This window comes from Agelaius phoeniceus, chromosome 3 (assembly GCF_051311805.1).
Source record: "Agelaius phoeniceus isolate bAgePho1 chromosome 3, bAgePho1.hap1, whole genome shotgun sequence".
Classification (NCBI taxonomy): Eukaryota; Metazoa; Chordata; class Aves; order Passeriformes; family Icteridae; genus Agelaius; species Agelaius phoeniceus.
This window is the reverse complement of record NC_135267.1, coordinates 61237362-61265163: the sequence shown is the minus strand read 5'-3', so window position 1 is coordinate 61265163 and position 27802 is coordinate 61237362. Positions and strand designations below refer to the sequence as shown.

The window sequence follows — 27802 nt, the reverse complement described above, 5'->3', positions numbered from 1 at the left end:
CAGCAGGTTCAAAATACAGCTACAAGGGTATAACAACCTCTTAGAGAAAATGAATCACTCTCACCAAAAATTCTCTGGGAATAATTTTCAGGAGTGGCAGAATTAGTGGCTTTGGAGAAAGTCAATCACTTCCCTTCCATACAGTAAAAGCTGCCATGGTTTGCCACGAGGTATAATAGGGTATCCTCAACACAGCAGAATATGTAGGAAAAGGCATTCATCAAAGTTACTACAAACAATTACAAAACTGTAAACAAATGTGCACAAACTATTACTGTCCAAGTTATATGAAGCCAGTGATTCATAACTTACTTTTAAGTAAGTTCTGTTTTGCTTTCACATGGTGGTCATCACCAACCACTAGGCAGGGCATTACTGTATGACTCAGCGCTAAAAATTTCAATTTTCTAAGCACTTTGTTAATTTTAACTCATTAACCTCATAGCACTCTAGAAAGACAGGGTTAATTTCTAAAAACAGGGAAGCAACAGCAGAAGCATTGGAGTTTTTTTAACTCCTGCTATGTACCTTCAGCCAAATTGAGCTTGATTTTTTAAAAAGGTCCTCTCTTCCAGCACTGACTTTCAAGGTGGTGCTTCAGAAGAACAGACTCAATATGGACAAGCAAATGTTAGAAATTATTTTTGAAAACTGTAGTCTTAACAGTGACTCACTCAACTCTACTCAAGCAGAACAGTATTAAACAGGACAACCAGGGGACAGGTTTAGGAAAAGCATGGTTTAGGAAAGCTAACACATGTTTAGGAAAGCTAAGTCCTGCTTGAACAACATGACCTCCTTTAATGACAAGGTGACCCAACGAATGGATGAGGGAAAGGCTGTGGACACAGCCAACCTGGCTTTCAGTAAAGCCTTTGATTCGGCCTCCCACAGAATTCTCCTGGAGGAACTGCCAGCCCATAGCTTGGACAAGTGCACTCTTCACTGGGTTAAAAACTGGCTGGATGGCTGGGTCCAGAGAGGGGTGGTGAATGGAGTTACACCCAGTTGTAGGCCAGTCATGGGTGGTGCTACTCTGGGCTCAGTGCTGGGGCCAGTCCTGTTTAATGTATTATCAATGATCTGCACAAGGGATGAAATGCCCCCTCAGTCAGTTTTTAGGTGACACTAAGGTAGGTGAGAGTGTTGATTTGCTGGAGGGCCCGAAGGCTCTGCAGGGACATCTCTGGACCAGTGGGCTGAGGCCAGTGGTACAAGGTTCAGTAAGGCCAAGGGCCGGGTCCTGCCCTTGGGTCACAACAGCCCCAGGCAGGGGCTACAGGCTGGGGAAGAGTGGCTGGAAAGTGGCCCAGGGAAAAAGGACCTGGGGGTGCTGGAAAACAGCAGCAGCTGAGCATGAGCCAGCTGTGCCCAGGTAGCCAAGAAGGCCGATGGCATCCTGGCCTGGTTCAGCAATGGTGTGGCCAGCAGGAGCAGGGCAGGGATTGTCCCGCTGCACTCAGCACTGGTGAGGCCTCACCTCAAATCCTGTGTCCAGTTCTGGGCCCATCACTGCAGGGAGGACTCTGAGGTGCTGGAGTGTGTCCAGGAAAGGGCAAAGGAGCTGGGGAAGGGTCTGGAGAGTGAGTCATATGAGGAATGGCTGAGGGAGCTGGGGGTGTTTAGCCTGGAGAAAAGAAGGCCCAGAGGAGACTTTGTTGTTCTCTACAACTCCCTGAAAGGGGGGTGTAGCCAGGTGGGGGTTGCCCTCTTGTCCCAGAGAGCAAGTAACAGGACAAGAGGAAATGGCCTCAAGCTGCACGACGGAATGTTCAGGTCAGACATCAGGAAGTATTTCTCCACTGGAAAGGTTAAGCATTGGAACGGGATGCACAGGGATGTGGCGGAGTCACCCTTCCCAGTAGTGTTCAATGAACAGCTGGATGTGGCACTGAGTGCTGTGGTTTGGTTGACATGGCAGCATTTGGTCAAACATTGGACTCAATGACTTTTAAGGTGTTTTCAACCTTAATGATTCTATGAATTTCCTAAAGATTGGGTATGAATTTAAGAGTCCTTGACCTCCAAATCCCTGCTTGGATCATTAAATATCCCCTCCACTAATCTAAAATCTTATTCAATTCCTGAGTAACAGGACACAGAACAGTTAAACCCTTTATGATTATCTATTAATTCAAAGTAATGCCATTTTCTTCTGTTTCCATTTGAACTGATCAGGTAATCAGACACTAAGCACTGAATTCAATTAACATAAAAGTTCTTCTCACGAAGCTTAATTTAGAACTATTTGTTCCCTTTCAGAATAAAATAAATCTTCCTTAACTGCTTTTAAGCAGAAAAGCAAATACACTATGTCCCTTTATCCACTAGTGCTTAAAGTATAATACATACTACAGTAATTTCCTATTATAATGGAATATTTGCACAGGTTGCAAATTTGTCCCTGAGGAATGAGGAATCTAGTGAATGGACACATACATTTATTACACTGAATACTCGAGGTAATGCTGGCCTATAATATCAAGCCAACAAGCTTGATGATAGCCCTGATATAATTATGTAATTAATTAGCTCTATCATAATTTTTGGTTTATGACACTAACTTTTATGTGCCACTAGTCAATTTAATGGCATTTTAAATTGAAATAAGGCCCCTGAGAGAGATGCTACTTACTGAATCACAAATCTTGTATTCAGATTTCTTTTAATTTCAAAAGATGACCTAATAAAATTGCTTTATAATTAAATCCACTCTAACTTCTCCTATGTGATTCTTTCTCTTCTCCCATTTTTAATTACGAAAAGAATTCCAATCAGAAAACACTCGCCATCGTAATTATATGCAAAAATCAGCGATCTCTTTTTGTATCTCTTACTGCTCCCTTCACACAGCACTGCATCCTGGCTAGCTTTCCTGCAGAATTTTACTAGCACCCTCCAGAGTCATAGCGACGAAACTGCACCTTCTACCCTGAAAATCTCGTTAAATTTCCTTCTACCTTGTTTGAAAAATAGGCAAGGTGTGGGACGAAAGGGGAGCAAAGCCCCACGTACTTTCTATTTCAGACAGACATTCACAAGTGTTCTGGTATGACAAGATGTGGTTCTCCAGGGACGTAACATCAGATAAAGGAAGGGAAGGGAGTCCATGGCTTGCCTCCACCCCCAGGGGCAGAGCCCCTCTATGTGCACCTCCTATTTCCAGCTGAAAAGGCAACCCAGCAGTGGGCATTGGCACCTCCTTGGGGCTGGGGGGCTGTGATGTCATCCAGGAGCACTCCTTACCACATAGGCTCTTCTCTGCCTGGTGCTCCTCACATCCCACCAGGATCTCACCCTGACATAAGCACTGTTAGGATACATCCTCCACCCAGTGCTTAAAACAGTGCTATCACATTGAGTAAGGAATGTGAGCAGGCAGAAGCAGAACAATCCCCACAAAAGCTCTTTCCATAGGCTTTATTCTGCACAATGGCCTCTGTACCCAACAGGAGCACCATGTCACCTGATGGGAGCAGAGCTCAATGACTCCTTTCTGAGGTGATGATGACTACTGCATTGAAGAAACCCTGAATGTAAGTGGTACTTTGCCACACAGAAAGCACGGCAAACACAGGACAATACTCTGCTTCTGAAAGCCATCACATCAGTTCAACCATTGATGCCTGGGAAATGGATGTGCTGGAGATACTCGAGATGACACAGAACAGTTAAGAGAACACTTGATAATACTGGATGGTGAAGACAAACAGATTAAAATATTATCATTTCCCTGCAGACATAATCATATTCTGTTCCATTTCTACTCCCTAAAAAATTAATAACAGACAGATATTGAGCACAAATGGAACTTAAACAGTTTGTAGTTGTGTTTTTAAGGCAAGCACACACTTTTGATCATTACTGAGTTTTAAAAAACAGTTATATTTGAAGTGAGGTGGAAATAATAGAATTATTGTCAATTTCTTACCATTTGCTGTGTTCTTTTTGAAGTTATCTAGAAACTCTTCCAGGAGCTGTGACTGGTTTGGAGGGGGCAACAAACTCTTTGGGTCTCTGGAAATGTCACCATCTGACCAGGACACACATAAGGGTTGCTGGGTACCACAATGGCTCGTTCTCACTGTAAGCATTACACTTCTGTCTGAAAACAGTAACTCCATCTGCCTGAGATCAAGATCAGACACAGCCTCTCCATTTATGCTCAGGATTTCATTGCCTACTCGGAGCCCTGGAAGCATGTGAAAGCAAAGGAAAAAAAAAAAAGGTAAGATAATATAAAAAGGGTAACAACTCAAACCTTGTGCTGACTTGCTTTTTATCTTTTTTGTTTGAATTCAAATACCCAAATCCTACCACAAGTCCATTAAACCAATGGGAGCTTTATTTGTGCTATAATTATACAGATTGACCTCATGCTTGCTTACTTTGATAGGTGCTACCCACAGTACAGCAATCAAGTTGGTTTTGTTTAAAGATGCTACAGAATTGGGTGGGTGGGAGAGCAGCACAGCTTTCAAGAAGATTAGAATAGAGGCACCTCTCACAACCAGATACCATCACTATACAGCACCATAACACATATTTCATCAGCTGTGAAGAACAAGGCACTAGTCACAGAGATCAAATTATTCATGCAAAGCTGCAACAACTAAAGATGGAGGTTTTTATCAGCTTTTATATAAATCTAAACAGTAGCAAGTGCTGTCTTTCTAAGTCAGCAAAACCAAGCAGATATTACCATCAGGTAGCAAATTCAGATCTATCTCTATTTCTCTGGGGCTATTTTTCATCTAGCAGAACCCACATGATGCTCACACGTGCCAATGAAGAGAGGCACATTTTCTGAGCAGTGCAGTGGGAAGGTGCTCACAGAAATGTATGCAGAAAACTGCTCTGGGGAGGAAGGCTTTTTGCCAGCAAAAGTGGAAGCAATGGCTCATAGAAACTGATCAAGCCCATGAAGTTCCCTGGTGTGAGATGAACTCTTTCTCCAGTCTGTTCCTCTGTGCAAAAGCACTCAGTTGGATGGCTGAACACAGACTGTCTCCAAGGGTGAATAAGAACTGTCCCCACTACACTGAAAGGATAATTCAGTTACTCTGTAGACACTGTTTTTCCTACCATTACATACTTTCCACGGTCTTCAGGAAAGAAAACTGTGAATAGTAAAAGCCGAGAAATATTTGAGACAGCATTACTAAAGCTCCTTCAAGTTTTTGGACTCAAAAAAGATAATGAATAGTTTTAAACACAAACAGGATACAATACCTTCCTTGTATGCCAGTCCATCAGGGAGAACATCACTTACAAAGATATGGGTGAGATGTTCATTCTCAGCAACTTGGGCTGTGACAGCAAAGCCTGAAGTAAAAGAGGTTTAAATCAAATAAACTTTCTTGGGGACATTTCCCTTTTATTTCCTGTATTTAGCAGACTTTACATGAGAAGGAAGATACTTCTCATGAGAACACACCCACAGAGCATATAGAAATTATCACATGGTTACCCAGTCATTGTAAGACCTGTTAAAATTAGTAAGACTTTTCAACTCCCAGAAAATGCCACGCTCTGATGCAAAAAAAAAAAAAGGTTTCAAAAAAAGTATTTTCTACCTCAGCTCCATGACATTTCCATAGCACAGCACAGTCCATCTTTACAGTAAGAACTCTGCAGAGTCTCCATCAGACACAGAGGTGCATAAACAACTCCAAAAAGTGGAAACCCCCCAAACTATAAAGCAATAAACTATACTAGACTAATGAGTGGGAAAGGCCAGAAAATAATAACTTAAAACTGACTTGCGGCTAAAGCACAGCATAAAGCTGCCTTACAAAGGTATCTTTGCAAGGTATGCAATTATTCCTAGGCATAACTACCTCCCCTAGACAAAAAGCCTGTCAGAATTAGTTCCAAAGGATACTTTTGATACTGTGCCAACAGAGGATCTCACTACAAAAAAAAAAAAATAGCAGACCTTGACCAGTGTCTGACTGAGAGCACTCATATGTGTGCAAAGGATATTCATATTTCTGACAAGCCCATGCTTCAATTATTTAGCCACTGTAGGAAAATTAGAAAGTGGACCCTTCCAAAACATAAAAAATGCACTTGCCAGTAAAACAATCAGTTTGGGTCTTTGTTATAATGCCTTGAGTTTTTTGCAGACTCATACTTTGAGCTATCAAGGATGGCTCTGTCTGCTTTCAGAAACTCAAAAGTCCCAAAGAGAGAAAGTAAGCAATGAGAAGAATAAAAAGAAGAATTCCTGGGAGCTTACCATAATCACTTATGTTTTCAGTTTTTGTCAGATGAACATGATAAACATTTAATGGACAAATTTCTATTTCATCATACACCTGTTAGAAAAGAACAGTAGCAGAAGTCATCAAAAATGAAAATGAAAATCAAACCCCAGATACAGCATGAGAAACAAGCACAAAATTCTTTGCATCAAGACTTGCTGTCTTTACATAGAGAACTGTGTTACTTTGTAAGCATCACTGCTATTAGTGGGACTAAAGTTAAAGACCAAAAACCCACTCTGCAGTACAAGCTGACACTTTACTTTTGTACTAAAAGCCTCATTCAAATCTTCAAACATTTCTTGAAGAAAGTGCTTGCAGTGCCTAGCTACTCAAAACTGTGAACTAAAATGCAGTCCCAGAACAGCTTTAAAACCTCGTTTTACACCTAAATTTCACATATTTGTAGGTGATAACTCAAGTGCAGCTCAACCAACATCACAAAACTTTATCTAAAAGGAGTTACACTTTCCTGGTCTACTATGTATTCATATGGCTCAGGAGCACAATACTCAGTATTTTCATCAACCAGTCTTCTGAGTTGCAGGCCATAGTGTCTTGGCTCCAGCTGTTTCATCTAAAGAAGAAAAAGAATGGAGTTTGGAATTCATTATTTATTTCCAGAATCCTAGAAGACAGAGAAATGACACACACAACAAGCTTCTAAAATTACGCAAAAGCAATCTCAAAAAGTAATTTTCTAACTATTTTTGTAGTATAAACAAAACTAGATGCTTAAAATATAAGATTACAGTGCTATTTCCATTTTGCCTTATGATCCTCCCAAATCCTTTAATGAACACTCTGTCTTGGCTATTAGGTTAACTGAGCACTAATATATGTTTCCAAAGATATCTCAACAGTCTTCTGTCCTTTTGAACTTAGCACTCACAAGCACCTTTTTCTATGACTACTTCTGATGATTTAGTTCTGCTTAGCAGCTTTTGCTTCTGATGTAGAAAATGTGTGTGCACGTATGGGCAGTTAGGAGAGGAAATGGGATGGCAAGCAGGTTCCCTAAGGGTTTGCCTTTATTAGATTCTATTTTTATTGCTGGATTTCATCCATGATCAGAGAGTTTCCCCTATTTTTTTTTACCACATGAGGTCAAAGCAAAGATCCTGTCTCAACAGGAAGCCAAAGGGAAATAGGGATATTCCCAAAGGATATTAGCCTGAAAGTGCTGAGCCCCTGATGGGAGGCTCTGAAAAAATCAAGATACGGGTGAGACCAAGGCACAAAACACTTCATTTTAGCATATTAATAGACCAACAGTTCTAAAACAGGAGGAAGCAACATTTCCAAAAGAAGAGGACTGACACCCTCCCTGAGGGTTATTTAACCCCTTTAATGCAACTCAGCAGCTTACAAATCTAACTCTACTGAAAAACTGGTAGTTAACTTTCATTACATGCTGCAGTTTACAAGTTACTTGTGTTCTGAATCCTGAAAAATTGAATTCAAATGCACAAGTTGTTTTATACGTGCTATCCAAAAACCTCAGATGGAAAACAGAAATGAGAAAAGTATAAACCTCATAAAGCATGGATGAAGGGGTAAAATAAAACCCTAACAACTCTTCTGAACTTTAGCCTTATACACATAGCATTCAAACATTTTCTGTTAAGAAGAAAGATTCCTTACACTCACCAGAGCAGAATGAAAATGTAAGAAGGAAAAGAACCAGGACAGATGAGCAGAAAGTATTCAGCATTAGAGAATGCTTATGAAAAGCTTTACACACAGAATAGAAAGACAAAATAAAACAGAAAAACATTTAAGAAAAAAATCAAGGAATTTAAAACTAAATTTTCATGAGATACAGACAATGACAATTAAAAGTCAGCTTTACAATTACAAATATTTTGGAATGATAGAATAAGAGAGGTAAGGAATTTCCTTTTCCAACTTAATTTTACTTTTATAAATTTTATTTCCTCCTTTAGGGGTCTCGCATGGTTCCCCAAGGACTTCAGAATGTTCTGGCTCTCCCGTGCCACCTGGTGGCCAACCCGTGTATCACACAATCCCTTCAGCCTGACCGGGCACAGACAAGTTTTTAAAAGTAAAGCCTAATATTAAACATTTTCTCAAGGATTCAGTCTCCACCAGGAGAAGCAACAAGAAGGTAATTTCTTCCTAATGATGCCCTGGAGACGCATTGGGACTTGCCTAAATCAGAGCGCTTATTTTGATTTATTTTGATTTTTAAAACTATAGTTTACTCTGGATTGTTAAAAGCTTTTCTATTTTTTTTCCTCACCCAATATTAGCATGTGAAAAGAGCCATTAAATTGGGTCCTTTCCTCCATTAAAGCCTCAAACTTCATTAACGTCAAGGCAGTTCAATGAGTTAACATGGAAATTCACCGTAACCTATGCCAAAAGCTACAGCTGGATCTTGTCCGGCACAGGACTTCTTTTTTCCCTGTTTTTCCCCTTGTGAAGTAAATAAAATATATTTACCAGATGGCCAGAAAAGAGAACTTGGGGGTAAAGAGTAATTTTTTCCAAAAAGCTGTTTAGCATCATTTAAGTGTCTTGAAACATGAAGTTATAGAGTTCAAGCACTGACACATATGGAGGCAGAAATGCTAGGTATATTACAATGTTCCAGAGGTGCTAGTGTTTTGCCTGTAGCTAAAACTGGTATTTCTATTTTACCTTCAACCTGTGACTCAGTTTTCTGTTCCTGGTCTACAGCAATCCCTCTCAATTTGCCAGCACTGACTTTCACAAGCAAACTCACTCTTTGAAATTCACAAATAGAGCTTGTATTTCATTAAAAGCTTATAAAGGTCATTTCAGAAGCAAACCTATATGATAGCCTTTGTCACAGCAGTCTTGAATGTCTTAATCTCCTACTCTAGCTCAACCAGTCCCTGTTGCTCCTCTGTGATTAATTTGCACAGAACAACTGGGTTTGCTGCAAGGACAACACAGAGTGGACACGTGCTGAGACTGCCCAGGGCTGACTGCCTGGTGCACTGTCACTGCCCTTGAAGCACTCCCTGTGTGCTGTCTCCAGCAACGATCTTGAAAACCTTGCCACAACCCTGCTGCCTTAGCTACAGCATATAAAAACCACAACTGAGGAAAGAGAGCAATGTGCCTTAAGCATCTCCCTGTTGCTGTCTCATTATGTATTATTAGTATTATATATTATCTCATTACTGTATTATTATATATAATGATAATCTTACCACAGTTTTCCCTATTCATGCATCCACTGATATACTATGTTCTTTCTCAAGTCCACAGCTATTTACACGGAGCAATTGAGCATGAAAACTAAGTACCTTGCATGCCAAAGACAAAACATCCTCCACCCTGTGCTCTGGCTTGAGTGTCAGCGCCACAGCTTGGCCATCACAGAAATGAACGTATGTCTGTGTTTCCCAAGCATTCTCCTTCTGGATGCTCTCTGGCACTGAGCTGTAGACATTCAAAAAATCATCAACTTGCTGCTGGAAACAAGAGACAAAAGAACAACATATATGAATGTTAAAAAACAAAACAAAAAAAAAAAAAACCAAAACAAAGCATTTCAATGACATTAGCAGTTTGCTGATTTGGCTATGATTCAAAAACAGTGCTGTGTATTTCCCCATGGCAGTCCAGGCAGAGTTCTGTTACCTGCTCTCATTCACTACTGAAGGCCTGATTTTCTAGAGCTCAGATTGAACGTGCTGTGCTTTCCCATGATGGAGTTTCATGCCTTTGTCTCATACTAATCATTGATTTAACTGACTGTGGAAATATGTATCTACCTGGTTTTATATCACAGTAGAAATAAATTTTTAAGAAGAACTGCAACTACAATTTTACCTAACCAATACATGTAAAATAACTCGGCAAATAAATAGATAAATAAATAAATTGAATTGGTGTCATTTTGACAGAAAATTACAAAAAATTCCAGCAGAGAGCACTGTGGAGCAAGGCTAGCCATAAAAAAATAAAGGCCTAAAGTAGGAATAAATTGCTCCTATTTTATTTACAGTTTGAGAACACTGTGTTTCATTGGCAGCAGAAGGTATTTTGCCTGTTTACCATTTTGCTCCACATTCTCCCTCTTTCCAATGCCACTCTGCTTGATCAAATAACATCAGTCCTAAATAAATTCCCTGTCACTTTCTCACTCTTCACTTTCACACTTTCTCCTGTACTGCACTTCAGGCTGCATGGTTCAAAGGAAGCCACACGGGAGAAGACAAACACCAAGAGCTGTTCAGAATTTGGAGTCTCACATATTATTTGGGTCAGCCTATTCAGCACATCACTTAATTACCTATATCAAGGCATTTAAGTTTATGCAGATGGGTCCCTTGATTCCCCATGCAGCCACTGAAAATGGACAATAACTCAATGGAGTGGCAAGACTTCCACCCAAGGCATATCTTAAGATATCCTGAGCTGTTCCCAGGCATCCCTACTTCCTTTGTGCTTTTTGTTAGTATTTTTTGTTTGTTTGTTGCGCTGGGGGAATTTGTTGCCTACATAAAGACCCTTGATTACACAGTTCTGCCCCCTCTCAACCGGGACACAAGCCCAAGGGTTCACCACAATTAAAAGCTGCTGTAAAAGCTGCACAGAGCCTCTTTTCCTTGCTGCAGGCAGCAAAGTTATTGACAACAATCTGTCAGTAGCAACAGAGAGACAATATTCTTTTCGTTTTGCAAATAACAACTAAGGCTGTAAAAACAGTGAAGCAAGCAATCCTATCCAGGAAATTACCAAACAATGCAGAAATTCAGGTTACAGACAAGCCAGATTGTGGCACAATAATAATGTGATGCCAGAATAGTGGGTTGGTGAAATAATATTAATGAACTAAGTCTTTTCATTAATCTTGTCTGTCTTGCTCAACCATCCCTTTTAACTAGTTGAACATGAAATTTCAATTAACACAGGTGATGGAAATCCTACTGAAATCCATCAATTTATACATAACAGGAGTCATGTTCTGCTACTGCAATTAACACAGTGTTGAAATCCACACCAGGAGAAGTTTGACCTTGGCGGCTGTAGGTGCAGCCTGCTCGTAATGCTGGTGATGCTGAAGAAGATGATTCCTGTGGAACTCTAGTCCTCTCAGCACTAAATCAACTGCCTGAGAATGAAGCCTGACCTACCTCCACAGTGTAAATAACAGAAAGGAGAAAGGGGGCAAGGCAGGGATGCTGTGAGAGATTAGCACACATGAGTCAGGCTGAATTTCCCTGGTGGCTTTCTCCAGGGAAAACCAATGCTATGCCTGCCTCAGCAAGGGAGGTTTGCAACTACTACAATGGTTTATTGCCCTGCAACACTAGCACTCCAAATCTGTGCAACTGGAATAAATCTCACTATTAACAAAGACGAAAAAAAACCCCATCACCTCATATCATAGAGGATTAAGGTGATGAGGAATAGGTCCAAAGCCACCGTTTGATGTAAGCTTTTATAACGGGACAGAAAGCTTTGCAGCCAATGTGAACTACATCCTTTCCTTGCCATGTACACTGATGCTCAAGCATACAATTTGAGATAAACTTCCCTCTGTTATTAAACATGACTGTTCCTTAACTGCAGTCAAGGAACCGTTGCTTCATCCACATTTTCCGTCTCAGAAAATCTGACATGAAAAGGGTTTTTTTTTCCTGTTATGCCTGCAGTGACCAATTCCACAATAGTTCATTCATTCATTGCCACATGAAGTTATAACAACCCATCCAATTTTCCAGAAAGAGGCGCCAGGACTGTCACATGTTGTGCCACAGGGCTGCTGCAGGACCAATAGGTTACTTCATAATTTCCTCCCACTATTTGCCTCTAGTTTTATCATCCTTTTCAGGGAAAATACAGCTTCCCTGGCAGACTTCGCTATTTGTCATACCCAGGCAGCATTTTATAAAAGTTTTGATGCTGTTTTTGTTTTTTTTTTCATTTTAAATCAGTGAAACCAGGCTGATGCCAGAGTAACGGTTTTCAAAGTTATGATGAATCATTTCTGAGTTGTTGTATGATTCACCAAAATGTCAGGATCTTAAAAATGCCCACGCTGTATTTAATACCCATTGAAAAAAGGTTTCAGAAATAGGGTTGAAATAATAAGGAAAAAAAAATGTTTTTCTAGCTCCAGAGGTCTACTCAGCACCCTAAATTGTGTGTGTTTTTCTAGTCTTGAACAACCCTGCTAAATTTTTAAATCCTGGCCCAAAACCTGCAGCCATATTGACCTCTGATGGTCCCCCTCTACCTGGGGAACAGGGCTGTGCACCCCTACCTGAATTTGGAGAAGGCTGCTTTACCTAGAGCTGGGACAAGAAGACAGACCTTGTCCCTTTGCTGACACTTCACCAGAGGGAGAGCATTTCATTCTGCCTGCTCCCTAGTTCAAAACATTTCTCTGTCTCCTCAGGAGGGTTCAGAGGAGTAAATGCTCCTGTTAGCCAGAGGATGGGAGAACCATGGCAGACCCTGTTGTATAAGGCAGCTGCATCAACCTCCCAGCCCCGAGGGGGCTGGCATCCAACCAAGGGACTGGTGTCACAGCCCTTCAGGAGAAACCTCCAGGGGCTGTGCCCAAGAGATTTGGTCACTTCTCATGTGGCAAACTTCTCCACGTTTCAGCATGTTTGAACAGGAATGAATTGTGCTTGCTGTCTCTGAGATAGGAGATGGATGCCATCTCACACCACACACAATGGGACATTCTGGAGGAAATTTTTAAGTGTTCTCTACAGGACTTGATTTCAACCCCATAATTACAATTTATTTTGAAAACAGAGGAGTGATTTGGTTTAAATACTTTTCCACTCCAGGAAATAACAGGCAAGTGGCCAAGTAATAAAGGGAATTCTGGTATTTCAATCCATTTTTTCAAAAAACAGACAAAATGTGAAGATACTTTCAGAAGGCAAAACAGTGTTACAGGATTACAGGATAGCTGCTGTCAGTGGGAGATGTCCTTCCAGACTAGGGGATGGCAACACTGTGCCCCAGGGGGGCTGAAGGAATGGAGAAGGATCATGACTGAGGCCAGGCAGGCAAAAGCAGCACATCTCCTCCTCCTGGGTATCAGAGAAGATCACAGCTATTTACTGGATAATGCAGCTGAGGGATGCTCTATTATTCTCCTTTATTTGGGCAATCTCCAGCTTTATATTAAATCTCACTTCTCTGATGGGATGGTCCATAGACTTTACATAGATTTTATTGCCTTAAAACTCAAAATACAAAGCTTCTGTTGAAACAGACAAAGGGGAAAAATATATCTTGGGTTTCATCTCATCCCTGGAAACCATTAAGGTCAGATTGGATGGGATTCTGAGCAGCCTGATCTAGTTGAAGATTTTCATGTTTATTGCAGGGGGTTGGACTGGATGACCTATAAAGGGCTCTTCCAGTCCAACCCATCCTATGATTTGCCATACTGTGAAAGATGCTTTCAAACAAGCATGGCCCCAAGTCTCTCTCACAGTGTTCAGACTGTATGCATTAGTGTGTGAAGAAGCTTCTAGCAGTTTGGTTTGGTTTTTTAAAGCTTACCATGAATGCTCAGAAACTTATGTTGAAGTGGTTTCATTAGCAGAGTTATAATCCTCTCATCTGACAATAAATACATTTTATGAACCTCTTTAGGGTCTCTGAACCAGCCCTGCCATAGAGAAATGCATTCAGGAATTCAAAAACATTATGATGCAGAATGAGAACAGGCATATCATACCTCAGCAGAGTTGGCTGAATTCTGCACGCCACCAAATCCATGTCCTCCTGCTGAATCAAAAACCTATTGAAAACATCACAGATAAATAAGTAGGTTGAACAAATAAACACCTTTGCTTCTGACATGTGTTGGGTAAATCCATTGAAAAAAACAAAAAATAAAATTAAATTAAGGAATATATATCAACCTGCTAAGCCCCAGGGATCTTTTGTACCTTTTATTGCTTTATTCTGACTGGAAGTCATAAAGAAATACAACTCTCTCCATACAAAGAAAATTTAAGCAGATTTTCTCTTTTAAGCTACATGCACACTCAGATTCAAATACGTATAAAATATGTTCTTGTTTATTCCTATCCACTATTTAGTAATAAGATTAAAGTCATTTACCTTCAAAACCATACACTATACTGGAATTATAAATTTCACCCTTCAGGATACTGTTAGGGAGAGCTACAAATCTCATCATGACTCCAAGGGACTATTTCAAGTCATTGTTGCTGGTGTCTCTAAATCTCCTACCCTACAGTTTTGCATCTTTTCTAACCAATTTTCTTGGCACTATTAATCAAAACTTTTAGCTTAGCTTTAAAGGCATAGTTGACCAAAACCCCACACTATTAAGCAACAAAAGTAGCTGACTACTGTGTCTGCTTTGGAAGTGATGAAGGCAGGACCTCAGATGTACATTGCCCACATGCTCTGGAAATTTAACTACTGGTATCTCACAAAGTTGCTAAGATTTTTATTTATTTTTAAACAAAGTATATGGCTATGAATACGAATATTTCAGTGATAAGGCTGGTGCAAACACAAGGATAGACCTATATACTTTATAAATGACATTGAGATTTTCAAGCAATAACATTGCCCTCCTAAACTGCAAATTTAAAAACCATTTTCCAACTCCTTCTGCAATCAACAAATTAGGACAATATCAGACTTACAGATGAAGTTTTGGGGGGTTCTGGTATTAGCAAAAGCCTTTCAGATAATCCAAGACAACAAACTCTCTAGATTTCATACAAAATCCTGTTTCTGCCAATGCAAATAAAAGGTACCACTTCTGAACTTCCTTGTCTCACCCACAGATATAATCAAAGTATTTTATTGCTTATGATTTGTCAAAACAGTTCACCATTTAGACATAAGAAAGCAGATAAGCATTTAAGAAACTGAGGATAATGTGAGCCTAGACATCCCCCATCTGCTACAGTGCAGTTTTATTAACTGATTTGTAGAAGACTTAGCCACTTCATTAATGTTTACGAAAGCTTCCCAGCACAGAAATTCTGAACAGTTTTATTAATGTCATAAAAATAAACAAGATAAAATTAAAAGCTTCCTTGACGCAGTGATCTTCAAGAATATACCATTGGATTTTGAAGCTAGGGTACTGAAGATTAAAAGATACCAGCTACAGTCAAATGAACTTAAATCCAAGAAAGCAAGACTTTTTTTAATCTATTGCTTGACAGAAACACCTTAACACAATGAGCAGAGAAGGAACCTCGACTTCTCTGCTTAACCCAGTTGGCTGAAAGAGACAAGAAAGTTATCCTCAGGCCTATTCTGATTTTGATACAGAATTATGTGCATATACACAAGTCTGAGCAAGGATGTGGCTCTCTATTCAGCCATCTTCTAGGTTCTTGGGTCAGTTTTCAAGCCATGCCCATAAAAATTCCTCACTTTTATAGGCAACACTCAGCATTTAAATTTCCTTACTTATATTGCAGGATGTTTAATTACAAAAAGAAAAAAAACCAAGAACTCCAGCTTGTCTATGAAAATGAAAACATTTTTGGACCAGCTGGTTGCAAGGTTTGTAATAAGAAGGGTAAACACCCACCGGGGGCACCTCTGCCTGTGACAGGCCTCCCTTCTCTTTGCTCAGAAAAGCACTGGGAGGGTAGCAGGAGCCTCCTCTCCTTGCCAGAGCTATAATATTCCCTGTCCCTGAGCTCCACAGAATCCCCTTCATGGGCTATAAAGCATAAGAGAAGACATATTACCCAGTTAAAAACAGGGCAAGGTATCAGCTCTGCTGGGAACAGAACTAAAGGGTATAACATTCCTTCCCTCAGTGCTCATAGTAATAAAGAAATAGAGGTGCAGGACTCCCAGACCAGACTCTGCTGCTGGGGAACACAGGGGAAGTTATGTGAAATAGATGACCTAGGGAAAATTTCTCCTTTGGTTCCTTCTATTGTAAGGCAGAGTTTCAATAATCAATTTCACCATGCTAACACTCCTTGATCAATATGCTAAAATGTGTAACAGGCAGAAGTTTAATGCCAGGGTAATACACAGATATTTACCTATTAAAAATACAAACCACTAGACCAGAAAATCCTGATGTGTTATTTTGCAACATTAAATCTGTTGAATCAGCTCTGTGTCTTGAGCAGGACATGTACAGATAGGCTTGTTTAAATATTCTGCAACACACTACCACACATGCAAGAACAGCCAATTTTCAAGTGCTGATCAGAGATTTTGTGACTAATAAAATCAAGGGCCAGGAGCAAAATTACCTAATGAACAATGCACAAAATACTGCTTTGCAGGAGCAGCAGCAGACATGGCAGAGGCTAGTGAAAACAGTAGTGTTCTGAGTCAGAATGCACATCTGTAACTTCAGCCTCACTGTCAAGAAGCGTCTCTGCTCTTATTTACCTTTTTTTCAGGGAAAAGGCAGCAAACTTTTGTTTTGCATATAACTGAGCTTTTATTGAGAAAACACAGACTCCTGAAGTGTGGAGCTTGCACTAAATGTAAGCATGGGCCATTAGTTCCAGAAAGAGAAAAAGATACTGTGGTTTCACCAGCAGTGCAGCCCTTCAGTGGGGGCACACATCAGCATCGTCCCTCTCCCTAGAGCCAGTCTGACCCTGCACACCAAACCTGTGCCAAGTCTTCAGTAAACTGGTTTGGCATTATTTGTCAGCTGTCTGTACTGAGAGCTGACTCCCTGCATGACAGCAGTCTTCTCCTGGTGGCTAAAATGTACTTCCAGGCAGTGTGTGCTGCTTTAACAGGCCATGCCAAAGATGTCTGTCTTTGCACAGTCTCTTTTTCCCTTGAAGACTCACCTATGTCACTATATTGAATTGCAACAGTGCTTCAGAGTCCCAGTCACAAACAAGCACACACTGTATTAAGGACTGTGCAGAGAGGCTATCTTGAAAGAAACCCTACATCCAAACAGTTTGCAATGTGCCAGAGGAGAAGTTTTGTTACAAATTCCAGCCTGATGTTCTTATGCTGACAATAATTAAATTACTGGGTCAAAACCTGTCATTCACCAATCTTATTCATCACAAAAAACCCCCCAAATTAGACATATACTCTTCACAGGTGATGATCCCATTGCAAGTTTGTTAAACCTACTGAAACCTTGGATGTAGGTTTGATGGACAAATGTCTTCTACCCTGTGCACCAACAGCACCTTGCAGGATGAACTCCAGGAGAAACAAGCCATTCTATGCCATTCCCAGCAAGTAAGATCTACCTGAGTTATGGAAGGTCGCTTTTCTTTTCCTTTTCTTGCCAATGTGTCCAGTCCTTTTAGAGAAGAAAATAAACCCTTCTTATTTCGAACCCTTTGGGACAGAGACAGGGTACGTTTCCTGAGAGCAGCTTCATCCCTGGAGCAGATCTATTTAAACACAGAGACAGACCCTCTTGTATCACTTTCATAACAGCAAAATATTGACAGTTATTTCAACCTGAGGCATCAAATGGGGGTTACTTCAGTTCATCTCAGTGTAACATGACAAAGTGCAAGGACGATGTTTTAAGCTTTTGGCAGTGATGCTTGTTTCAGTATTCCAGTGGCATGGCAGCATAACTTTTTTGTCATGGGGCAAAATTAGAAGCCATAGGAAGGGAAAATCTGAGAAAATATTGCTCTGTAAAACAAAAGCTAATGAAAAGGTTCTGAATAAGAATGATAACCTATCATTGAGGTGTGAAATTTCTAGAGGAAGACAGACTCTCCAAATTGCCAAACATAGGAGATAAATGCTATGGCTTTGAGTTATTAACAAAGAATGGCACAAAGCACACAGATAAAAACAGTGGTGGAGAGGAACACATTCCCTGATAGGTCTTTCTTTTGGTACTACTCTTCAGACTTTTCATGCAGCAAATGTGGTCCAGCCCTCTCTGCCAAGATCAGCCTTTCAGCCCTGCCAAGGTTGAAGAGCAGAGGCAAACCTGCTACTGTTGTACTTCCCTTGAAGCTGACAGGGTGGCAACAGGTTACAGCTGAGGATCTCACTCATTCTTCTTTAGAAACACACCCCACAGTTTTCAAAAAAAGTGACATTTAATTTTGAATTGTTTCTAGCTTTAGCCTGTTCTAAGAATACTTCCTTTTTAGGAGGGACTCCAAGTCTGGAGTACTCTGGGGCAAAAAAAAAAAAAGCCATGGCCATATCCTGTAGAAGAAAATGTATTTACAGTCAAGGAGCAGGCAGAGAGGGTGAGAAGTGTACAGGGCTGCCTGAGCAATGCATGTGGGTGCAGCCATGCATTATCCCAGCACAATTCCACGTCTAAGCACATTTTTTTTTTTGTGTAACACACCCATGGAAGTGCATTTGGACTTACCAGTGCATGGAAGGATGAGACAGAGAAAATGCCGAGCCTCCCCAGTGCCAATTTTGAAGGACGACTGGCGGCAGCCAAAAGGCTCTTGGGGTTTGGGAGCTCCCCACCCTGCAAACTGGATAGGTAACATCGCATTCGGAAAAGGTCCATGTTAAATTTTTCCAGGTTTTGTTCCCATTGCTGGATCTGTTTGGATATAAAAAGGGACAATTAAATGGGGGGAAAATGCCTTTGTGGGCTGCACTGAAAATTCGAGCGCTTCCCCAAACCCTGAGTAAATTGCTTTCATCTGGTAGTATATGGATTAGATTAGTTATTCCCTGCCAAAACACATTCAGTCATATTGTGTTACATCAACCCAAAAGATGACTTGAAATAAAACAAAGCTGGTGGTCTTAAACACATACTGACAAGATGAACATAACATGAACTTTGGGTAGTTTGATAGCCACAAAAACAGTTACATAAAAACACAACCCTGTGGTTCACAAAAGCTTGCTTTTTTTTTTTTTTCCCTTCCCTCCCACCACCCCCTTCTTTTTGGAAATTAGTTTTGGGGTTTTTTTAGCTTAGATTGTGTAGCTGGCTGGCTGAAAGCAAAGTAGAAAACAGATACTCTAACACACTGTGAAAAGCAAAGTAGCTACAGTGGTAGGTTCTCTTCATTCTTTACTACCATCCTATGGTAGTAAACAGGAGACAATACTGCAAACTGCAAAAAATCAGCTATATAGACCCAATACAAACCACTGTACCCAAAGAAGGAATGTAAATATGCAATTCTTACAATATATCTAGCACAGGTACATGAAGAGGTAACAATTTAACCCAGTTTCAATGTAAAATTAGAAAGTGAAGACTCAAATATTTACTAGACTGATAGCTCTGAATCAAGGTTTAGATTACAGACTTTAAGTATTTGTGTTAATACACACTCATTGAAACATATTCACATGCATTTAAAACATACACACTTATTTAAACACATATTCTTATGCACTGCACCGAAGTCAAATTTTGCTCTTCATTTCCCCAACTTACATACTGGTAGTAGCAGCAAAAAATCTCCCCTGGAGATTGTACAACTAATGTACATCACACAGTAATACCTATAGATAGTGCAAATAAAAAAGGCAGCAAGCACACTGATAAATGAGAAGGTAGAAAAGGCAAGGAACACTGAGATTGGGTACTGACGACTATTGAGCCCCTGACAACACTGAGCTTCCAACGTCAGCTCCAATCACTGCAGGCTGCCTGTTCAACAGGTGTTTAGGTCTGTGGAGAAAGTTCATCATGTTTTCTCTAATAAGCCTTGGCTTCATACCTTTTCCTGGCACACCTGCCTGTCCCCACGTGCACTGGACATTATCACCTCACACTGGGATTAGCCAAGGCTGGGACAAGCACCATTGTGGCTCAGGAAACAAGCTGACAAATATAAAAACCTCAGGTGGACTATGCCCTTTAGGCTTGTTTAGAAGCAAAATCAGTTCAGTTTCCTTATAATGCTGCCAAATATTTCAAGAATTAAACAAGTATTTTACCACTTTACTTTCAAGTATTAAGACTTAAGCAGAGAAATGGCAAAATAGGCCCTGTTAACAACCTGGTGCTAAGGTTCGTGCTACAACTGATAGAGATCCCACTCAGTCCAGCTTCCTTACACGTGTGCTCACAAATTGTTGCATCAGTTACTTTTGGAAGTAAGAGGTAAATCTTATTTGGTGGGTAGGGTGAGAAATAGAAGACAATATACCATTTTGTACAGGTATGAATGCAAAATTGTAATTCATATTACACTTGAAAAATCTTTCAAAGAATGGCTAATAAAAGCAAAAGAGAGAATTTACAAAAGCTTATAATGAGATCAATTCTCAGAAGTCTAGTGAAAATGGACAGAGACATACACATGACAAAGATGCCTTGTCTAATCTCTCATCACAAACATTTGAAACACGCATCCTCTGCACTCCAGAAAGAATAATCTTTCTTTTCCCTGGGTTTATTTGATAATTTCCCTTTTATTTTTCTTTTGCTTTCTTTGTGCTCTCAGGTGCTTCTCAGAGCCTTTTTCTGCTTCCAGTACTTTACACATGGGACGACTCCAAAAGGAGATTGCGAGATGGGCTCTTTCTCTGTGTCAACATCCAACTAGAATGAAAACATGGTTGTCAGCTCTTCACAAAGCCAAAAGCTACAAGCTCAGGTAATGTCTTTCCCTTCGAGATGACACCTCTGTGGGTACAGAGCCAAGTCAACTTTTAATAGCTCAAGAACAGAGCAAGCTTTGTTCTGGGCACTGCTGGAGTGAAGCATCCTGTCCTCACTGAACACAGGCTGAGAACAAGCACCCTTGTGTGTGTTAGGCCTTCTTCAAAATCCCCATTAAACATTTGTATGAAGTTGTATTTTAAAATTAAAAAATCTAAGAAGGGGAAGTGGGATACGACATGGGGGCATTCTGAAGAAATAATTAAATTACAGTGTTTATCAGTCACACAGGATACTGGCTAATCAGCTCCAAAAGCATTGGTAATCACAATGTTACATTTAATGGCATTAGCAAAAGCTGTAGGCAAGGAATTTCTGGGATTGTCTTGTAGTCTTATCAAAACCAGGGATGTCTGGAACCAATTGCAGACCATGAACCAATACCAGCTGCTATTTGTCTAGGGCTTTTAAACTATGATAATTCTTCCTAGAGATTTATATTCTTGAAGAATAAACGGGAGAAGCACACAAGTAATAAAGCAACAACTTCAAAGCACAGTATGACCTGGTCCATGAAGTTAATTTACGGCCTGCAGACTCGCTGCTGCAATCCCTATTCTGCTATTGTGTGAGGCAAATCTCTGGCCCACGTGGGAGGACTACCCGAAAAAAGGCTCAAGGATTTAACTTCATCATGCACAGAAAAGACAGCCCTTTGAAATCTGCTCGAAAGCAAACAGGAAAACATGGATGCAGCAGACAGCTGTGAAAGCAGGAATGGGCAACAAAGGCTAACACCAGTATGAAGTGAGTCCAAAAAGAGATAAGAGATACAGCCAGAAATGAGGCATACCAAGAAAAGTGAGCACACATGAAACATGAAAGCATTAAAGGGTTTTTCCAGAAGAAAGGGAGGATGTAATTGTCAGTCCAGGGAAATTTTAAGCAAGGATTTCTCGGTTTAATGGCAGCATGAAAGTGCTTGGAAGAAAGGCAAAAAAGGGCCACTCAAATAAATGTATTGAACCTAGTAGGATCCTATAAGATAGGGTGGAAAAGGAAGCTTCCTTCCAACGTAGACAGATAAAAAGGAGTAAATATGTGGAAAGCCTTGAGAATTATTTAGCCTGGGCCACCAAGAGAACTCATGCAAGGAAGCCTGGTGCAAGGACAAGACAGTAATTATGTGAGGGATAAGTTTTTGCATCAAAGACTTAGAGCAGGAATGAGTTATTAAGAGTTAACACACAAAGGAAGATCAGCATGGTACTTTTGGCAGTACTTCAGCAGTAATGATCACTTTCAGAACATAAATAGTCAAATCTCCTCCAGGTTAGTGAAAAATCAGTTCAGACACTAAGAAAAAATTGCAAATTAGTTACATTTTAAGTCAGACAAACAGGAGCTAAAGCAAGTTGTTTGAAAGCAGGTCTCTCAGACTAATAAACCTGCTAAGTTCTCTATAGCTAAACTTTAAAGTGGGAGCTTGGGAAAACATGGGGTAAATATATACATGCTAATAGTTTCCAGCATGTGATTTGGGGATCCATAGTTCCAACATGCTCTACAGCTCTCTGCAGGTGACATTTGCAGTGGCACCAGCACCTTCAGCTGGAACAGGTTTAGGTTTGCAGGCTGGGAAAGAGTCCCAGCGAAGGCAGGGTGGCTCAGGGATGGCCCTTGGCCCCTTATCCTTCATACACTACAGTGCAAACAGTATCTTTTGGGGGGCTGAGGAAGAACTGTCTCATTTGCAAGCATGTGTTTGGTACGAAGTAAAAAGAATTCAGTATAATAAAACCCAAACCAGCCTGTGAATGGTGTAAAGCTGGGCCAGAAATTACACCATATCAACTCAATGTAACAATACCTCAAGGACAGAGAAGGAGGATGGAAAAAACTTCCTGGACAGCTCACCTGATAACACCAGCTTTTCACCTGGCACCTATTCAAAGGAGCACGAAAGAAAAGATGCACAGGAAGGAGGGCCTTCTCTCAGTACTTCAGCCTTCAAAATTGATTTTACTGAGTAGTAGTTCTTATACCATACAGAAGCATGAGGGCCTTGCTGACACAATTCACTATCTGTAGCAATAAAAATTCTCAATTCTTCCCTACACAATATCTTATTTCCAGATGGAAAGTGTCTCTGCAGGCTGATGTAGGGAACTCTGTGGATTGAGAGGAAACTTCTGCTGCTGTTTTATATGTACAGCTTTTCAACCACATTACAAACAACACTAAACTCTTTGCATTCCAGTCCCTGGTTCTCAGACAAAATTCATATTGTATCCATCTGGAAAAATGAGTCACTTGGTTTCTGGGGACAGGGAACAGATTTTTATTGTCATTACTTCCTAAAGAGAACTCGAAGAAGCAAAACCATCACTCTTCCAGAAATTCCATTACTTTAAAAAACACTACTGAGATTCTATCATAACTTTTAGTTTAAAGAAATAAAGAAGGCATTGTAACAGAGTACAACAACACTCGTGAAATTAGCAACACTTTATTCTTCATCTGCATGGTGACTTTAAAAAGGTTAAGAAATCTTCCTGAAATAACAAGACAATGGAGGGGTTTTTTTCAATAAATGTCATCTTTTTGGATGCATTGGAAGAACAGAATTTTTCATAATTTTTAACCAAAACAGACAGAGCTAATCTTATTCCCAGTACCACTGACAGTACGAAAGTGGACACGTGTGTTACATCTTGTTGAAAATCCAATGGAAATTGGTGGTACCATATATAGGTCTACAGCTAGAGATGTAAGTAATGAAGCCACTGAATTTTATTATCCAGCTGCCCTCTCCAAAATCCAGATCACCATCCCTTTCTGAACAGGCTGCCCCACCAGCTCCATTGTATGAGATAGTTCTATGCAACTCCACACTCATTTTTCATTACTTCTTGCTAAATCTTTGGAAAAGAGGGAAGATCATTAATCTGTAAAACAGCAACAACAGTGCAGAGAGAATGGAGATGAACTTCCCTAACCTTCTGTCTGCCTACTCACTTCACTTCCAGTCTACTACTGCTAAAGAGAAGTACTTTGCTAATAATGCAGGGAAGGTATGATGAAGTAAAATGTTACTGAAGAGTAACATCTGGAAAGATATTGAACCAACCTCTCAGGAAGCAGAGATCTGCTTTAGTCAGTTCAAAGACCACACAAACTGAAGGTCTGTTCTAACAAGCTTGGACATTTAATTTTTTTTTTTTTTTTTAGTTTAAGAGGATATGGAAGAATGAAAAGTTACTATGTATTGAGATTCCAGCTGAATTTGTCTGCAGCAATGATGGCATGTGTTAGCGAAGTTCCCTGAAAAGACTGTCTTTGAGTGTTGTTGAGAATTTGGACCTCAATGTCAGAAAATATTCCATCAGATGTTTTATAGAAAGTTAAGATATGAAATTTGAGCTTTGGGGAGGCTGAAGAATAAATTTTCAGATCTATTCCAATCATCCTTCTTCAAATGTGAGAGAAAAGAGAAAGAGTCAAGTAAATTTTAAAAACAAAGCAGTGAAGTTATGCTCTTTGTAAAAAGCTGGAGACCACTACAGGGAAAGGAAGAAAGAAAGAAAGGTACTAATGGATTAAATGACTACCCAGAATAAGCAGACCATCATCTTACTGATCTTTTTTTTTTTTTTATGGCAACAGACAAACTACTTTTAGGTGGAGGACACGTATGAAAACTTACAAAAAAACTATCTCCAAAAAAAGCATGTTCCTGTTCTTCACAATAATGCTTCACCATTTCAGTGCCTGCAAGTAAATACACATGTTCCTAACCCTCTGAAAAGTTAAGAAGTATATGCAGAGAAAATATGAATTACATCAGAAACCTCTGAATAGCTTGGAAAACATGATTATGCCAACATATTAAAATTTGAAGACAAAACTCCGTAATGCTTTCAAGCAACTATTAATCATGCTATTGTTCTAAAATGAGACATCAGGATAGACTTATGTACCAAGTACATAAACAATTACACAAGGGCTGCAGTGGTCTCTCTTGCGAGACAGATTTTCCACCCCATTAAAACCAGTTCTGCAGGCAGAGGCAGCTTCACTTCTGACTTTAATGTGCAATATTTTGTTAAAAGAGCTCTCTTTGCTAAGAGAGAGATTATTATCTAAATAAATGCTAATAATCCCTTTCAGTAACAGGGCTCCATATTCACAGCAAACACTGTGGTTTCTCTAGCAGGTTAAACATCTAGGAAAACTAAAAAATTTTTAAAGAAAGGCTTTGAAATTCATCTCGGCACCAGAAGATTTTCAAACTTGCTACCTTTTGTCCTAATGGCCTTCACTTGAGGGGAGAAGTTACATGTTGGGAGAAGACTATCACACACAACCTATTTATTTCACATAGTAATAATAAACATACGTGGCTGTAAGTAGCATGTACAGACTCCAGATTTCCAGCCACATTACCATCTTGTAGATGCTTCACTGATCTCTTCTAAACTGACCAGCATTACCAATAGCTTTGTGAAGGGCTACAATTTTCTCTTAAACAGTTAAAAAGTCTATTATTAATATTATTATTATTATGCCACTAAACCCAGCTAGAGAGAATCCCTCATGTAAGCCACAAGACTGAAAACATTTCCCAACCAGTTTGATAGCATATAAACAACATTTGATACCATATAAAACAGATTTGATAGCATGTAAAACAACAATTTCTCTAGAAAAACAATGTTTTCTTTGTCTTTGTTGTTGTTTGTTTGTTTGCACTTCTGTTTAGCACTGGTTTTATCAATTGATTGCCTTCAAATTCACAAAAGTTACCAGAGAGTACTGGGTGAGCTTCTCTAGTCTAATTGCTGGATACCAAAAAAAAGCATGTCAAAGTAAATCAAAATACCCATAGCAACTTTAGAAGTGCAAGTTTCGTTAGTACAACTGTCTTTCAGGTGGTAGAAATTGTGAAATAAAAAAAGGTTTTGCTTGCTTTTAAACCCCTGAGAATTATTAAGTCTTCAGCATAGAAGTATGGATGTTAAGTCAATAAGAAGCGAAAGAGTAAGTTGACATTTGGTGGTTAGTTTTCTGAGGAAGGAAAAGGAGAAAGGCTATAGAAATCAGAGTTTCCAAGATAATTCCCCAGTGAAAATAAATTCTTTTTATGTAAAAAAACCACCACAGTCCTTCTGAAGTCAATCACACTGTTTCCGCTGGCTTCCCAAAATAAATCACCAGTGACGATTTCCAGCACAGAATGCATTCTTAAGAAATACAGTATTGGCAACACTATGTAGTTCAGCATGGAAGAATAATATCTGCCCCATGATTGACACATCATCAAATTTACACAAAACCAAAACCAGAATTTATATTTTCTTGTTTCTCAAAATAGGCAAAAGACAACAAAACACCCACAGTTACTAAACAACTATAGCTACATATATGCAAACTATTCCCTCAGGAATAACATTTTCTCAAAATCATTACCTTACTAAGTATATTAAGAATTCTCAGTAACTAATTGCATCAAGATTTTCTTTTTTCTTTGCAAAAGCCAATCTGAGGCAACAAATTAGAAGATTAGGCAACTGAGTTATCTATCGATTTTTCTCTGAAGTGACTTCGCCAGCAAACCTTAGGCAATTGTAAGGAGAGATTTTAAAGAGATCAAAGGTATCAAGAATGGAGAAAATTCTTGCTATAAATTTATTCTTTGCCAACTACTGGATGCTTGCAGTGATCCATTTCATTCTTTGTGCCAATGGTCTGCCCCCATTCAATGTTCTGAGACACACATAGACAGAAAATTAACAGGAATAAATCTTCTGCAGCCCAGAAGATGGATTTCAGTTCTACAGAATGAAGCCAACTTCTAACAGAGCTGGAAAACAATGACAATTCTTCAAGGATAGAACACTTAATTAGCAGATATTAATATAGATCATTAATACTCTTCAGCTGACTCTAAATTAACTACTAACAGGACTATCTGATGAGGGAGGGATAAATTAACTTAATATACATCAGGATTTTTCCTCAGTGCATCACACGTTACAAGCACTAGACATCTACAGAGGTCTGTATATCCTCCTAGGTCTCAAAGCCTACTGCAATAAAAGGATGCTTAACATTTTTCCTCCTCCATTCACCTCACTCAGCTCTGGACCATGAAATAAAGTGACCTGGAAATAAATTATAAAACATCTGAGCACTCAAAGGGCTTATGAACATCTGCACTGCAAATCCCTACACAAACCTGCATGTTATTTGAACTCTGCTCATAGAGCTTCAGACTCAAGTGTGCCACAAGAGCTTGGCAGTGACGTCAGTACTACTCAGCCTGCTCTTCATCAAGTCCAAGCCAGTAAAGTAAGAATTTTAAATATTATAAGCATCAAATCGCTGAAACTACAACTGTTTCGTTAACAAAAGAAAAATAATTATGCTGTATTGGTTTGAAGGAAGTAAACCTCATTCGCTACTCAAGGGGCCATAATATGCAGCATGTATTGACAGAGGAATAGTTTTTTTGACTGGAAAGGCTCTCAAAGACCAGTCAATCAGTTCAAATTATTAGAAGTCTTCTGTAAATGGCCTAATAAAACCAAAGATACAGCAGCCTCAGTCCACAGACTTATGTAGGCTAAACTACTAGACAAGGTTAGTGCAGAAGAAGCCGTGCGTAGCAAGGTCATTGACTGAACATTAATCTGTCTAAATAATTAAAGCATCTTTTTGCCTGTTACTATCTGCAAAACTGAGGGCATGGGCAAGCCATCAACACTGCACGATGTACTTCCATAAGGTATCCCTGGAGTCATTCCTGGTTTGCATGCTAGAACTGAGAGCAGAGTAAGGCTTCATGTTTGTTCACCACCACACAGACAATCAGGTGATCATTAGTCATGGCTAAATTTCAACCGGAAGCACATGGTTCTGTCTGCCACTACACAAATAAAGTCGGAGGAAGGACTAAGTATTCCTCATGTGCTGCCTTAAGGTGCAGAACAAT

General features: G+C 39.7%; 1 protein-coding gene across 3 annotated transcripts in view; it reads right to left on the bottom strand.

The window, feature by feature from the left end:
* The window catches only part of TIAM2 (TIAM Rac1 associated GEF 2), an 88100-nt gene that overhangs the window by 46105 nt on the left and 14193 nt on the right, over positions 1-27802 (bottom strand). For 2 of the 3 annotated variants that reach the window (XM_077175405.1, XM_077175407.1), the window contains 8 exons: positions 18595-18780; positions 17492-17638; positions 13978-14040; positions 9566-9733; positions 6742-6843; positions 6242-6323; positions 5233-5325; positions 3932-4192 (listed from right to left, as the gene is read on the bottom strand). In XM_077175405.1, coding sequence (XP_077031520.1) covers positions 3932-4192; positions 5233-5325; positions 6242-6323; positions 6742-6843; positions 9566-9733; positions 13978-14040; positions 17492-17638; positions 18595-18780 — 1102 coding nt within the window. The remainder of the gene's footprint in view (positions 1-3931; positions 4193-5232; positions 5326-6241; positions 6324-6741; positions 6844-9565; positions 9734-13977; positions 14041-17491; positions 17639-18594; positions 18781-27802) is intronic. The other variant, XM_077175406.1, reaches the window with a different exon arrangement.